This window comes from Leptosomus discolor, chromosome Z, assembly GCF_034619465.1.
Source record: "Leptosomus discolor isolate bLepDis1 chromosome Z, bLepDis1.hap2, whole genome shotgun sequence".
In the NCBI taxonomy this organism is placed as follows: domain Eukaryota; kingdom Metazoa; phylum Chordata; class Aves; order Leptosomiformes; family Leptosomidae; genus Leptosomus; species Leptosomus discolor.
Genome location: NC_141419.1, coordinates 79732867 through 79749265, shown reverse-complemented (window position 1 = coordinate 79749265; position 16399 = coordinate 79732867). Strand labels below are relative to the sequence as shown.

The following is a 16399-nucleotide window of genomic DNA, read 5'->3' as shown; positions in this document are numbered from 1 at the left end:
TTCAGTAACGTTTATTAATACAATAATTTTCGGTTATGCAGATTAGTGCTTCAATTAAATTGTCACTGTAACATTAACTGTTGATTGTTTTTCCAAAATATTGTTGATGCATTAGATTCACTTAATTTCATATAAACATGTTAATTTTCCTTTTCTCTATATATTGTTTTTGTTTTCTGTGCATCCTGCTACATTTCTCCAGTTTTCTCGGAAGTTTTATATAGCTCAGTGGTTCCGTGATACAACTATGGAGACAGAGAAAGCAATTAAATCTCAGAAGGATGAGGATTCATCTGAAGGAACTCATCATGCGAAAGATGTTGAGACCACCGGACAAATCATGCATAGAGCAGAAAGTCGCAAAAAGTTTCTTCGCAGTATCATTAAAACTGCTCCATCTCAGTTCAGTACATTAAAGTATGTTTCAGTACCACTTATTTCTTTATTAGCCATGCATTTGATGTTTTAAATCGTTTTTGATAAACATGTCTTAATTAACGCATGGAATTTGTTGCAGGATGAACTCTGATACCGTGGACTACGAAGATGCATGTTTGATTGTTCGCTACTTGGCCTCTATGAGGCCGTTTGCCCAGAGCTTCGATATTTATTTGACACAGGTAAACTGTGCTGGAAGTCTTAGTACAGTGAAACGCGGTCATTTTCTGATTCCAAACACTTTTGCGGTAGTGTGCCCTATCTGTTCATTCATTATTGAACACAGGTATTTAACAGGTCATGATAACACCATGTGCTTTCCTATTCTGTATTGATAACATAATTGATCATGTTTCTTTTTCTTATATGCTCTTCGTATGTCATGTTGTACATACATTATTATATTTGTCCATGTGTGTGCATGGCAGATCATTATAATTAGATGTACACAGTAAGAGGATAATTACAAAATGTGGAAAGAATTCTCACAGTTTCTGTAAGATGCATGCTTATTTGGTAATATTAACTCATGAAATTGAGCCTAATTTTGTTTGAAGCCAGCTTGCTCAGTTGTGGGCAGTGCATGCTACTGTCACTTGGGAAGTGTTGCTTTTCTTTGCTTTTTCTGGGAAAAGAGGACTAACATGTTGGTGTGGTAACATGTTTGAACTCCAGTACCAGTTTAGGTTGTGTTACTTATATTGGTCTACATACAGAGCCATTCTTAAAATTAGAGTGCCCAAATTCAACTCTCCTGTTAAAAGAACCGTGGTGAAAGCCACAAATGAATGACAGAGTTTAAAATGAAGGGACTTGAAGTGAACATATGGACCCTGTGTAAATCCTGTTTGGACCAGACTTAGAGATGTAGCAAATCCTAGTAAATATCCATGCTTAGTTGTCAGTGCCATGGAACATCACTTGCATGCACCTCTTTACTGTCTGAGAAGATGTATTTAATTTCTAGTAGATGGATATTCTTATTTTAGTTAACTTGTTTTTGTGTTACTCTGCTATGTTTTTGCCTGTTAAACATTGTTTGCTACCTTCCCAAAGCAATTGAATCTTTGTTTTTGTTTTCTTATCAGATTCTGCGTGTACTTGGTGAAAATGCAATTGCTGTTCGAACAAAAGCCATGAAGTGTTTGTCTGAGGTTGTGGCTGTAGATCCCAGTATTCTAGCCAGGGTAAAAAAGGAAATATCCACCATCTACATACATTCTTCTATCATGCTTAAAATAAATCTTCATTTCTTATATTGAATCTGTGTTTCATTTCTTCTTTTTAGCTGGATATGCAACGAGGTGTTCATGGACGCTTAATGGATAACTCCACTAGTGTACGAGAAGCAGCTGTGGAGCTGCTTGGCCGATTTGTGCTCTGTCGTCCTCAGCTTGCTGAGCAGTATTATGACATGCTGATTGAAAGAATATTGGTATGGTAATTTGTGATCTTTATGATAAAATAGGCAGCATCGGAAAAATTGTTTTTAACTGAGTTTATATGTTTCATAATATAGAATGATGATCCCAAGAGTAAATTACACCATATTGTTTTGATGGGGACCATCATGCTTTTGTAAAATGCATCACTTGTTTCCAGTGAGACTTTGTTACATCAAAAGGAAAATGTATGTAGAAGGTTGTACTGCATCAGAAGCAGGATTATATTCCTTTTGATACTGTTATTAAGGCACATAGGTAAAAAGAAATTTTGACACATCTCTGAAGTCTGAGGTATGGGTCATTAAGGGCAGTTCAGTACTGAGGGTGATGAAGAAATATCTACAACACAGTAATCTAAAGATGTCATTTCTAATCCAAAAGAAAAAAAAGATAAAACTACTTTGCTTTTCTACGCTATTTTTAGCATTTTAAAAGACTTCTTATTAGAATTTTTGTAAAAAAGTTTTTTCCTCTGGGAGTTTGGGTAAAATACAATGCTAATTTAACTAGAAGATGACACTACCTCGTAGCATCCATGTTAGGTTTTCAGTCAAACACTACTTACTTGCTATAGTTACATGATAAAACATGTTTGTGAGGGATTTTAGAGACAAGTGGCTTCGTGTGTGTATGAACATGCATAAAGCAGTTCATCCTGATGTTCAGATTCAACAGGTTTTGAATAAGGTAGTACAAAGTGAAGCTCTTCATCCCTCTCCTTAGACAAAGCCTAGGAAAATGGAAAAGATAGCTGCATATATTTTATCCATTAGCTTTATCCAAAGGCTTGAAGTATTACAGTCCAGATCTACAAAGAATCTTTTGTGTTCCAACAAAGTAGCTAAAGCATCATCACATGTAGCTTGTAAGCTATTGAATTAAGAAGTGGAATTCCACATTTGCAACATTATGAGCTCTTAGATGAGAGGGTATAAAATGGAGGAAGCGTTACCGCGTTCTGGAGACTCAGCCAGAACCTTTAGACTTGTTGCAAATGAAGTGGTACAGGTTGCGCTGACTTTTTGTATAAATATTTTAGCTGCCTTTTCTAAATAATTTTGCAAATCAGATTGGGTGATCTTCAAATATTAATTCATATAATACATAAATTAATTCATATTTCTGATGTGTTTTCAAGAGTGTAATGCATTTCTTTTGACAGGATACTGGTATCAGCGTCAGAAAAAGAGTCATAAAGATACTTAGAGATATCTGTATTGAACAACCAACGTTTCCCAAAATTACAGAGATGTGTGTGAAAATGATTCGGAGAGTCAATGATGAAGAAGGCATTAAGGTAGAATGAAACACACCCTTTCAAGATTTTAATTATCATTATTTTAATGTTTCTATGTTTTGACCAAAAAAAAAAAGTATTGCTCCTTTGTAATATTTATGACTTTTATTCACTTAATTTTTGAGAGCAGGTTTCTTAGCTTTCTGAAACGCTCTCTGACTTATTTTTCTTTCTTTTATATCTTCCATTTTTTTGAAGTTTTTGCTGAGAATCAAAAGATTTTAAGAAGTTATTTTCTAGAGGGTTTTTTTACTTCTTGCAGGTGTTGTCTCTGGTAGTTCTCTATTCTAACAAGTAAAATTGGCATATAAAACTTATTTGTGCAAACAAAATAAACTTTAAATCAAAATTAAGTGCATGGTGTTCATATATACCAGATTTGTAAGTTCTGCATATAAAAATTATAAAGTATTCATCCATGCTAATTTTGCATTAATTCTGAATGTTCAGTGAATCAGTTAATCCCCCTAAAATGTTATGTAATGATCATACTCTACTCTTTCTGCAATGTCTATGCAGAAGGGAACAAAACCTAAGATTTTGTGTTAAATTCTAAACCTGACAATACTGGCTTTGTTTGATTTGACAAAATAATTTTAAAATTATTGAGTAATTAAGTAATTTTGTATCACACTTTCAGTAGAATTTGAAATCTGCAACTTTAAAGATGCAGCATATATTTTTAACACTTGAGATATGTTAATGCCAAATGGCTTTGAGAAGACTATTGGTCAAGAACAAGATGAACAGCTCGATCCAAGGTGCTGCTGGGAAAGGAGGATGACCTTGTTCTCTCTCTTCCTTCCCCTTGCCTTTCTAACAGCTTAAGAAAAAATGGGGCATTATCTTCAATGTGGTTTTTTGTGTTTACATGAATGAGGAGAGCTTCTTAGAACCATATGCTTTATAAGCAATTTGGGAATAATTTTGTTCACTTTCATTCTATTCCATTTTTTCCTCCATCCAAGAACATTGAAAGGGAATGTACTTCCTATGTTTGGGTATAGAGACTTGGCTTCTCTCTTTTTCCCTCTTTGTCACAGCTGTTTTGAAAAATTAACCTACCTTTGCTGCTAGTTCTGCTGTAGAAATCATAATCGTGTGTTCAGTTGTCAGGTACTCAGGGTACCTGTGTTTTCCTGAGGAATGCAAATTAATGCATGGAGGTGGTAACTCCATTTTCTGTAGTTCCCGGTGATCATTTTAGTGAAGCATGCTTAGAAGTTAGTGTAACTCCTGTAGTAGTAGATCCGGGTCTGTGGCAGATAACATTTCCTACAACGGTCTCACTTAGATTGAATAACTCCTTGTGAAATGGCACACATCATCAACAAATCTATTGGATGGATGTATTAGAAATAATACCTGTTGCCAAGATAAGTTTATTTATTTATACTACTATTTTTTCCCTTCAGAAATTAGTAAATGAGACATTCCAGAAGCTCTGGTTTACTCCAACTCCACACCATGACAAAGAAGCAATGACAAGGAAAATACTAAACATCACTGATGTGGTATGTTAAACAAATTTTAGATAAGTTGTGTGCAAAATCTGATTATGTTTTCAGTATCTTTTAAATATTGTCTGTATTTTTTTAAAGTACAGTAGTTTAGTTGTCAGGTGGTTTTCTTTTTATATCTCCTGGCATTGAATTTATGACAGAATTACTCATCTGATGGAACAGGCTGTAGGAAGCTTTAAATGGTCACTAATCTGCTGGCAATGATAACTGGGACCACACTATATTAAGATTGTGTAAGATACTTGCTCAGGTTTATTTATTTATTTATTTATTTATAATATTTAACATTTTCCAGGAATTGCTGATAGCAGCATACAGTTAAGCCTAACTAAGGAGCTGTCCTTTCAAAGATGACTTTCCTCAAATAATTGATAACATTTATTTTGAAAGATTGATAAGCCATTTTAACCAATACAGGGTCATATTCTCACAGTAAACTAGTATCTGAATAGTTGTATCTGCTTTTTAGGAGCAGCAAATTAAATAGCACGTCTCCAAAATGACAAAGTCTGTTTCAAATAAAAAGCTTTAATTTGTAGTAAAAATGTATTGTGCAAAACCGCTGTGCTAAGAAGGTGTTTTAACATCAGTTATACCAAAATGTAAATATCGAATAGAAGTACTCGCTTTATTACTTACAATTATGGGATTAAACTTGTAATGAGTTGAGGCTGGGCCTGCCAGTAACAAATGACAGACGCTCTCTATTAACCCCTCTCCCCTCCCAAAAGGGAAAAGGAGAGCCAACAAGGCAGAGACACTTTACGGTTTGCAAAAGAAAACTAAAACAGCTATAATGAAACAATAACAATAAAAGAAAAGATAAGAATAAGGAAATAATTAAATATATACAATAAGTACAAATGTATAAAAACCGATACAAAACCAATGCCAAACCCAACTCCCCCCACCCTGAAGATGATACGTCACCACTGACGCCACAGGGCTGGCGCTGGGGCAGTCCCAGGCTGGACTGGGCAGCAGACGGGAATGGGATGCAGGAGCTGGACTCAGGCACTGGATTCAGGGATGCACGGATCAGGATTGAAGACAGAAGAACAGACAGAGTCCTCCTCAGATGTCGGCCATTGAAGAAGGGAGATTGACCCTCGTAATCCCTCAGCTTTACACTGAATATGACGTGTATGGGATGGAACACTCTGTGGGTCAGGTTTGGGTCCCCTGTCCGGTTCGCTCCTCCCTGCAGGTGCGACCTTTTACGTGCTTGTGACCCTTTTCACTCCCGGCTCCCCAACACGGAGTACAAGATTTAGCAGTGACCTTGGTCGCTGTAAGAACAAGTACAAGCAAAGGCCTCTCTGCACACCGTGCCTTGGTACGAACTGTAAACATCAGGCCTTATCACTGCTGGAAGCCGTCACTGACTGGAAATATGTGCTGCTGTTTCAGAAAGTGCCGTTAGTTAGAAGAGACTTAACTGAAAAGTTAGAGCACTAAACCAGAATTAGTTCTGGTTTAGCCCAAACCAGGACATTCCACCCCTTATTCCATACCATTTATGTCATACTCATGGCTAGCTTATGATTTGTCTTTTCACATGAAAGTTCATTAGGTTTATTTAGTTCATGATTATGGGTTTCCATCTTCCATATCAGTCTCTCAGGACAGGAAAGACATCATGAAGTTTGTTGCAGTTCGTGCCCAGGGTTTGCAAGTCCATCTCAAAGAAGCTGTTGGACATCACTCGATGAGGTTAGCTCTGGTTATCCTGAACGACACTTATTGAACATTGTTAGTATCATGTAGCAATTAACACCGTGCGGGTCAGAATTAAGTATTCTTGCCCAGAGTTAAATTTTTTGAGGTACACATTGGACTTCACCATCCTTCATCATTACCCACCATGTATGTCCAGGTCCTTGAGCGAAAGCAACCCCACGAATGGGTTTGCCTTTGCCCGAAGCAGGAAATACCCACACAGTTTTTCCCAACAAATTCCTTTCACACACTATAGGGACTTTATCCCCTTTGACTGTATGTAAAAGGTCAGACTGGGCAGGACTGGCTCGACTGATAGATCTTCTGGTGTTAACTAACCAGGTACCTTGTGCTAAACGATTGTCCCAATTTTTAAAATTGCTTTAGAGTAGCTTTTAATAGTCCATTGTACAGTTCAGTTTTCCCAGAGGCTGGAGCGCATGGTAGGGAATATGATACACCCACTTGATACCATGTTCCTTAGCCCAGTTGTCTATAAGACTGTTTTTGAAATGAGTCCCATTATCCAACTCAATTCTTTTCTGGAGTACCATGTTGCCACAAAATTTGCTTTTCAAGGCCCAGGGTGGCATTCCAGACAGTGGCATGAGGTACTGGTTATGTTTCAAACCATCAGGTGGTCGCTTCCACCATTGTAAGCACGTAACGCTTACCCTGGCGGGTTTGAGGCAGTGTGATATAATCAATCTGCCAGGCCTCTCCATACTTATATTTCAATCATTGTCCCCCATACCACACAGGTTTTAACCGTATAGCTTGCTTGATTGTGGCGCATGTTTCACAGTCACGGATAACCTGCGCAATAGCGTCCATAGTTAAATCCACCCCTCCCTCACAAGCCCACTTGTACATTGCATCTCTTCCCTGATGTCCTCAAGTGTCATGGGCCCACCAAGCTAGAAATAGTTCACTTTTATGTTCCCAGTCTAGGTCTGTTTGGAACACTTTTGCAGTCTGATCCACTTGCTGATTGTTTTGATGTTCCTCAGTGGCCCGACTTTTAGGTATGCGAGCATCTACATGACGTACCTTGACAACTAGTTTCTCCAGACGGACAGCAATGTCTTGCCACAATGCAGCAGCCCAAATTAGTTTACCTCTGTGCTGCCAGTTATTCTGCTTCCACTGTTTCAGCCAACCCCACAAGGCATTAGCTACCATCCATGAGTCAGCGTAAAGATAGAGTACTGGCCCCTTTTCCCGTTCAGCAAGGTCCAAGGCCAACTGGATGGCTTTTACCTCAGCAAACTGACTCGATTCACCTTCTCCCTCCACTGCTTCTGTGACTCATCATGTGGGACTCCATGCAGCAGCTTTCCACTTCTGACAATTTCCTACAAGGTGGCAGGATCCATCAGTGAACAAAGCATATTGCTTTTCATTATCTGGCAAGTGATTATATGGTGGGGCTTCTACAGCACGTGTTACCTCTTCTTCTGGTGGCCTTATAAAGTCTTTACCTTCTGGCCAATCAGTAACGACTTCTAAGATTCCTGGACAATTGGGGTTTCCTATCCGGGCCTGCTGTGTAGTTAATGCAACCTACTTACTCCGGGTAGCATCAGTAGCATGATGAGTAGAAGGAACCTCACCCTTGAACATCCAGCCTAGTACTGGCAGTCGTGGTGCCAGGAGGAGCTGTGCTTCAGAACCAATCACTTCCAAAGCAGCTCTGACTCCTTTATATGCTGCCAGTATTTCTTTTTCAGTCGGGATATAGTTGGCCTCGGAGCCTTTGTATCCTCGGCTCCAGAATCCTAGGGGTTGACCTCGAGTCTCCCCTGGTGCTCTCTGCCACAAGCTCCAGGTTGGACCATTATTCCCGACTGCAGTATAGAGTATATTTTTAATGTCCTGTCCTGTTCAGACTGGCCCAAGAGATACTGCATGTACAATCTCACGTTTGATTTGTTCAAAGGCCTGTTGTTGTTCAGGGCCCCAATTGAAACTGTTTTTCTTTCGAGTCACTACATAGAGAGGTTTCACAATCTGACCGTAACCAGGAATATGCATTCGCCAGAAACCCACAACGCCTAAGAAGGCTTGTGTTTCCTTTTTGTTAGTTGGTGGGGACATAGCAGAGATTTTATTAACCATGTCCATTGGGATCTGGCAGCGCCCATCTTGCCACTTGACTCCCAGAAACTGGATTTCTTGTGCAGTCCTTTGACCTTGTCCTTGTTATGACAAAACTAGCGTCTAAGAGAATTTCAGTTATCTTCTTCCCTTTCTCGAAGACTTCTTCTGCTGAATTACCCCATACAATGATGTCATCAATGTATTGCAGGTGTTCTGGAGCTCCACCCTTCTCCAGTGCAGAATGGATCAGTCCATGGCAAATGGTAGGGCTGGGTTTCCACCCCTGAGGCAGTCAAGTCCAGGTATACTGGATACCCCTCCAGGTGAAAGCAAACTGTGGCCTGCATTCTGGTGCTATAGAAATAGAAAAGAACGCATTAGCAATGTCAATTGTAGCATACCACTTAGCTGCCTTTGACTCCGGTTCATACTGAAGTTCTCACATGTCTGGCACAGCAGCACTAAGCGGTGGCGTGACTTCATTCAGGCCACAACAGTCCACTGTTAGTCTTCATTCTCCATTAGACTTCTGCACTGGCCATACAGGGCTGTTAAAGGGTGAATGAGTCTTGTAAACCACCTTTTTACGCTCAAATTCACAAATCAGCTTAGAAATGGGAATCAGTGAGTCTTGGCTGGTACGATATTGTTGTCGATGCACTGTTTCAGTAGCAATTGGCACCTGTTGATCTTCAACCTTCATCCGTCCCACAGCAGCGGACTCCTCTGAAAGTTTAGGCAATGAAGCTAATAGTTCTTTAGCCTCTATAAGTGCTATACCAAAAACTACTGACGACCTTTTGGGTCTTTAAACTACCCTCTCATTAAAAAGTCTATGCCAAGGATGCATGGAGCATCAGGACCAGTCACTATAGGGTGCTTCTTGCATTTGTCCCCAGTTAGGCTCACTTTGGCCTCCACAACAGTCAGTTCTTGAGATCCTTCTGTCGCTCCAGCAATAGTAACAGCTTCTGTTCCTTTACGATTCGATGGCACTAGGGTGCATTGTGCACCAGTATCTACAAGGGCTTTATACTTCTGTGGTTCTAACGTGCCAGGCCATTGGATCCACATAGTCCAATAAATTCAGTTGTCCTTCTTCTCCATCTGGCTGGAGGCAGCGCCGCTCTAATTTTTGACATAGTACCCATCAACAAGTGGGTTTGAATTCACTGGAGCAACGGCTCTGGTAGAAGAACTTTCTGTTTTATTTGTTCTACGTTGTAACCTACATACTTGAGCCCTCAAGGCAAAAGTAGGTTTACCATCCCACTTACTCATGTCCTTTCCATGCTCACGCAGGAAAGACCACATGGTACCTCAGGACATGTACTGTTCCCTTCGGGCTGGCCTTGCAGGATAGCGTCTTCTCCTAATGTCTTCAACACGAGTCCATTCAGGGGAATAATAGGATTTATTCTCTTTCTTAGACAGTTTCTCATACACTTTTTCAATCTGTTTTCATATTTCCTTAGCCACTTCCTTAACTACAGCTGAGACACAGGCCTTCATGGGACCAGAGAGACTGTCCTCATACTGTCGTACTTTGTTAGCCACCTCATTTGCAGTTGGTGTCTCGACATCTCCTCCCCAGACTATTGTTGACAATGTATGGGAATACATTGATGGTGCACTCTGTACAAACTTCCTCAATATGGGTCGCTGACATGGCATTTCATCAGGGTCTATAATTGCTTGCCAGTCACTATAGGTCACATCTCGCTCAGCTAATTCTCTCAGGTACTTAATACCCTTTTCCATAATGTTCCATTTGTTTGGGCAGCACTCAATGTCTTCCTTAAAGGGATACCTGCTCTTTACAGCTGCTAAGAGTTCTTTCCAGAGACTGACATTGCTTTTCTTTCTGACAAGTGCCTTGTCAATGCCTCCATTCTTAGCCAGGGGTCCCAACTGCCTAGCTTCTCTACCATCCAGCTCTATGGTGTCAGCTCCATTATCCCAGCATCGGAGCAACCAGCTGGTAATAGGCTCACCTTCATGACAGCTAAAGCCCTTTCTCACATTACGCAGCTCTTTCCTAGAGAAGGGTTTGCTTTCCTCTCTCTCTGACTCCTCCTCCTTTGATGGCTTTGTTTTAGAAGGACCTTTGTCTGAATCTTCATCATCTGTCACTGGATAATCTAATTTTTTAAGGTGTTTTTTCCCAGTCACAGGGGCCTTATCCTTCTCTTCTGACTCTGACTCCTCTACATGTGCTGGTGGGGCTTTAGAAGGACCCTCTCCTGGATCTTCCTCATCCTTCACTGGGCAATCTGATTTCTTTGTATGTTTCCTTCTGGACACAGGGGCAATTTGTGCTGCTAGAGATTGAGTGGGAGCCTTAGTACTTACCAGTGTAGCTGCGGCGCTGTGGGGAGTTGGAGAAGTGCCAGTGCTCGCTGTCAGAGTTTGAGCAGCAACAGCACTTGCTGTGGGAGCAGCAGCAGTGCTTGTGGGAGCTGGAGCAGCAGCAGTGATTGCTGTGGGAGCTGGAGAAGCGGCAGCAGTGCTAGGCGGAGGGGCCTGCTGGGTCTAAGTGGCTGTGGTGCATGTTACCCTAACTTGCTGTTTCCTTCGTGGGTCTAAGTAGCTGCAGTGACTGTAGCTGAACAAGACCTATACCTACACCGAAATTTAACATAACACCACACCCCCTGAAACACATTCAGGAGAATCGATGGTAAAAGGACAATATATAAATTCATGATATTCTGATAGTGAGAATCATATCTGGGACCCTCACAATCTGATAGACTCCACTTGTTATAGAAGGGAGCAGTATAATGTCCCCGGATGTGACCGAAAGTGTAACTAATAAAGGAATCCAATATGTAACCCAAGTGTACCTGGGTAAATTCACTAACCAATTCATCCCAGCATAAACAAGCGATGAGCACCATAGCGTAGTGGTAATTTTCGCCGAACGCTCAGACTGGATAACCCACAAGATAAGGCCAACAACGAGTAAACAGTAATTCAATGCATACGACAGATAAGGCGATACCATGACACTCAACCTTAAACAAGACTCTAATACGGAGCCCTGTGGTATTAAACTTAAGAACCCCATCATCTTGTGAGCTGTTTGTTTTAGTTTCCAACCGTTCAAGAGTCTCAAAAGAAAAAATCTGCTCTTTTCAGAAGGAAGCAGGATTTTGTGCTATTCGGTAATTTATTGGAGGTCCAGTCATTGCCCCATGTTGGGCGCCAATTAATCTGTCACGGGTTGAGGCTGGGCTGGCCACTAACGAATGACAGACACTCTCTATTAACCCCTCTCCCCTCCCAAAAGGGAAAAGGAGAGACAACAAGGCAGAGAGACTTTACAGTTTGGAAAAGAAAACTAAAACAGCTATAATGAAACAATAACAATAAAAGAAAAGATAAGAATAAGGAAATAATTAAATATATACAATAGGTACAAATGTATACAAACTAATACAAAACCAATGCCAAACCCAACTCCCCCCACCCTGAAGATGATACGTCACCACTGACGCCACAGGGCTGGCGCTGGGGCAGTCCCAGGCTGGACTGGGCAGCAGACGGGAATGGGATGCAGGAGCTGGACTCAGGCACTGGATTCAGGGATGCACAGATTGGGATCGACAACAGAAGAACAGAGTCCTCCTCAGGTGTCGGCCATCGAAGAAGAGAGGTTCACCCTCGTAATCCCTCAGCTTTACACTGAATATGACGTGTATGGGATGGAACACTCTGTGGGTCAGGTTTGGGTCCCCTGTCCGGTTCGCTCCTCCCTGCAGGTGCGACCTTTTACGTGCTTGTGACCCTTTTCACTCCCGGCTCCCCAACATGGAGTACAAGATTTAGCAGTGACCTTGGTTGCTGTAAGAACAAGTACAAGCAAGGGCCTCTCTGCACACCGTGCCTTGGTACGAACTATGAACATCAGGCCTGATCGCTGCTGGAAGCCGTCACTGACTGGAAATATGTGCTGCTGTTTCAGAAAGTGCCGTTAGTTAGAAGAGACTTAACTGAAAAGTTAGAGCACTAAACCAGAATTAGTTCTGGTTTAGCCCAAACCAGGACAGAACATCATCCTGCTTTTCATTATTTTACAAAATGATAGTTTAGTGTGGATTTTTCTAGACTGAGAATTGAGTCAATTTAACTTCAGTTTAACTCCCAGTTCTCCTGCCAATTCTACTTCAGAGAGCCGGTGAGCTGTTCATGATATAGGATACCAGTGAAGGCATGGTTTGTTTATATAAAAGTATGTATATATCTATATAGACATGCATGTTCATTTTTAATATGTCACGGTTGTATTTGTGCTTTAATATGTCCAAAGTGTTCTACAAAACCAAAATTGGGTTTATGTTAGGGCGAGCAATCTCCAGTAAAATGTATAGGCTTTGTGTTGTATGGAATGCAAATTCTGGAGTCACTTAATTGGTGAGAACTGTTTTTCAAATGCAGAAGGCAGTTTCTGATCTCCAGAGATACATAATCATTGTACTGAATGCACATTAAAATATATCTGTGCATGTTTTCTTGTCTTTTAATATGACATCTTTATTGAAGTGATTTTTCCTTAGATGCCTTTTTTATTGACCATTTTATTTTCAAAATACTTCTAGGTTGCAGCTTGTAGAGATACAGGGTATGATTGGTTTGAACAGCTTCTTCAAAATGTAAGTAATTAATTTTGAATGTATGGTACAATCATTGTTAGAACTGTGAAATTTCTTTTGGTACTAAAATACATAGATGGGGGACTACAAGAGCAATCCTTTGCAGTAGACAGATTCAATTCATGCCATTTAAACATCTGACTTTTTTTTTTTTTTCAATCTTCATTGGTGCAATTTTCTTTGTCTGTGACATTAGTCTATGTCTTTCCATATAATCTTTTTTAAAAATACTTCTTGGTTCTGGGAGGGGGCTTGTTTGTTTCTAATTTCATAGTCCTTTCAATAATAAGTAACATAACATGAAGTCCACAGCTAAGATACTTCTGAAATGAGGCATCTAGTGTCATGAAGATTTTTTTTTTTTATGATAGATAAGTGTATTTTCACATCCAGTATATTTGTTACACAGTTTATAGAAGCAGTGAATCTTCAGAGTATACGTATCCCAGGTTGGATCTGGGCTGACCACTGACAAATGACAAATGCTATTAACCCCTATCCTTTCCCAGGAGAGGAAGAGAGAGAGAATAAGGGACAGTGAGTTACGGGTTGGAAAGAAAACTAAAACAGCTTTAATGAAACAATAACAATTAAAAAGATAATATTAATAAGAAAATGATAAAATATGTACAAATATATACGAAACCAATACCGAACAGAACCCCTCTGATGGCCATGCATCACCACTGGGCTGCCACCCGGGAGGTCCCAGGCTGGACTTGGCAGTAGACAGGAATCTGCCTCAGGAGCTGGATTTGGGATCTGTATTCAGGAAGTGTGAATTGGGACCAAAGACAGAACGGACATGCCGGCCATCAAAGAAGAGTGCTTAACCCTTGTGATCTCTCAGTTTTATACTGAATATGACATATATGAGATAGAATATTTAGTTGGTCAGTTTTGGGTCACCTGTCTGGCTTGCTCCTCCCTGCAGGTGTGACCTCTTTCCTTACTTATGACCCTTTACTTTATGGCACTTCAACATGGGGCACAAGATTCAGCAGTGACCTTGGTTGCTATAGGAGCAAGTATAAGCCAGAGCTTTTCTGCATACCATTCCATTCTGCATACCATTGGTAGTAACTGTAATCACCTCGCGCTGTCACTGCTAGAAGCAGTCACTGTCTGGAAAAACGTGCTGTTGGTTTCGGAAAGTACAGTCACTTAGAAGACGCTTAGTTGCAAGTTAAAATCACTGAACAGAATTAGTTCTGTTCTAGCTCAAACCAGGATAATAGGTAACTTCTACATTATATTTTAGTGATTTTTCCAAGAATTAAACTTGCTTTGTTTATATCTCTTAACCTGTGTTATCATTCTCCTCTACATCATGTGTGCGCTGGTTAATTATTAAGCAAAAAAACCCTTTTGATTTTACTTTAGCCTGAAGTGCGATGAAAACAGGTAGCCAAGTAAACCAGAGCCTCTTAATGCCTGCACTGAAGAAAAGGCTGTTGTATGGTCTCAGTCCTTCTTAGACATTAAAGGATCTTCATGGACACAATTTCAGTACCTGAAGTCATATGGAGGAAGGCTAAATGATTAAAATGTTCATAAAACTGTATTTCATCTTTTTTTGCTATTTTTGCTTAGTGTCAAAAACAACACCGCTTTTGAATTGGCTTTTTTTTTCCCTAAGCGTTTTAAAAACCTTCTAACTTCTATTAGTTACTATGCTGCAAATATGACTACATTACTGTTTTCTGCATTATTTCATTAAGCACAAAGTTAACTTTCATCCCAATGCAAAAATCAGAACTTTTCTATTGTTTTATTGTGGTTAATTTTTCTTTACTTCTTTTGGATTTTGGTTTGATTTTTTTGCTTCCCTTGGTTTTTTCTTCACTGTGTAGCTTTTATGGAGAAGTTAAATAAATATTTCTGATGTGTAAAATCCTTGTTTATCAGTAGTAATTGTTATAAAATGAACATGTATCCAATGTAAATGGATACAACCTTAATAGTAAATAATTTTCTGTTTCATCTGCTACAGCTGTTGAAGTCAGAAGAGGATGCCTCATATAAACCTGTGAAGAAAGCCTGTACTCAACTTGTTGACAATTTGGTTGAGCACATTCTTAAATATGAGGAATCTTTATCAGGTAATATTATTTACAACCCAGTAACTAAACCTCTTTGAATTTTCTATGATACTATAACAGTGATTGTTCAAATTAGTATTGCAAAAAGTTACTGTTACAGAATTCCTGTTACAAAAGTGATGGTAATGAATTATTGCTTTGAAGTTCATTATGAACTTTTGAGCAGTGTATGATAATAAAGCTTCCCTAATTTTCACTAGCTAACCACAATAACAGAACTACTTTTAAAGTAACTTGTTCAAACTTTTAGATCACTAAAGCCAAAACAAACATGGCAAAATTTATTGACATGGGTATGTTCTAGAGTTGAAACAGGAATCATTGGCTGGGCTAGTGTTCTCTGTAGAGTAAGTAGTTTAAAAACTAGTGATGGCTTTGAAGCATCTTTGCTTCTTTTTTCACATATTTTGTGATTCCTTACAAATGTTAACACATTATGTTCTCATTTTCAATAAGACTATTCTGTATTGATCTTGAAAGACATGTAAAGAAAGAGGTATTCAAATGATGTTTAAGCCATATGTTTTTCGTTGATCAAACATTACTTACTATCCTTTTTGTATTTTGTAATCTGCAGATTCTGACAACAAAGGTGTGAATTCTGGTCGCTTGGTTGCTTGCATAACCACTTTGTTCTTATTCAGCAAAATCAGGCCCCAGCTAATGGTCAAACATGCCATGACCATGCAGCCATACCTGACCACTAAATGTAGTGTAAGTAGAGAAAATCAGTCTGTTTTTTTCCCAGTAATTAGGCATGGAAGTGAATGGCTGTCTTGTATACTTGATGAAACTGAAGGTAGGAAAAGAAAAATTAAAACTGTTTTTATTTCATAGTCATCATAGCTTCTGAAGATACAAGGGCCTTTTGATGATATCTGTAGCTTCTAAGATGCTGTTCCTCATCCTTTACCTCCACATTATATAGCCAAATGAATCTGAAACCTGTGCTGCTTCTTTCCTTTGAGGACTAAGACCCAGTTTTTCATCTGTTATGAAATAATTTCTTTAAATTGTTTTGGTTTATAGTCACAGTCTTAAAAGTAGTTACTATTTAACACATGACTCTTTAAGACTAAAAGTGTAGTTCCGTAAGACAGAGTGATCTAACATATTGCAG

The 16399-nt window shown here is 39.5% G+C and overlaps 1 protein-coding gene across 5 annotated transcripts in view; it reads left to right on the top strand.

Moving 5' to 3' along the window:
- Positions 1-16399, top strand: part of NIPBL (NIPBL cohesin loading factor) — a 107636-nt gene that overhangs the window by 78807 nt on the left and 12430 nt on the right. For 4 of the 5 annotated variants that reach the window (XM_086479909.1, XM_086479911.1, XM_086479908.1 and 1 more), the window contains 9 exons: positions 203-417; positions 518-620; positions 1527-1625; positions 1727-1873; positions 3046-3180; positions 4596-4694; positions 13124-13177; positions 15171-15279; positions 15857-15993. In XM_086479909.1, coding sequence (XP_086336035.1) covers positions 203-417; positions 518-620; positions 1527-1625; positions 1727-1873; positions 3046-3180; positions 4596-4694; positions 13124-13177; positions 15171-15279; positions 15857-15993 — 1098 coding nt within the window. Of the gene's footprint in view, positions 1-202; positions 418-505; positions 621-1526; positions 1626-1726; positions 1874-3045; positions 3181-4595; positions 4695-13123; positions 13178-15170; positions 15280-15856; positions 15994-16399 lie in introns of all 5 variants that reach the window. The other variant, XM_086479907.1, reaches the window with a different exon arrangement.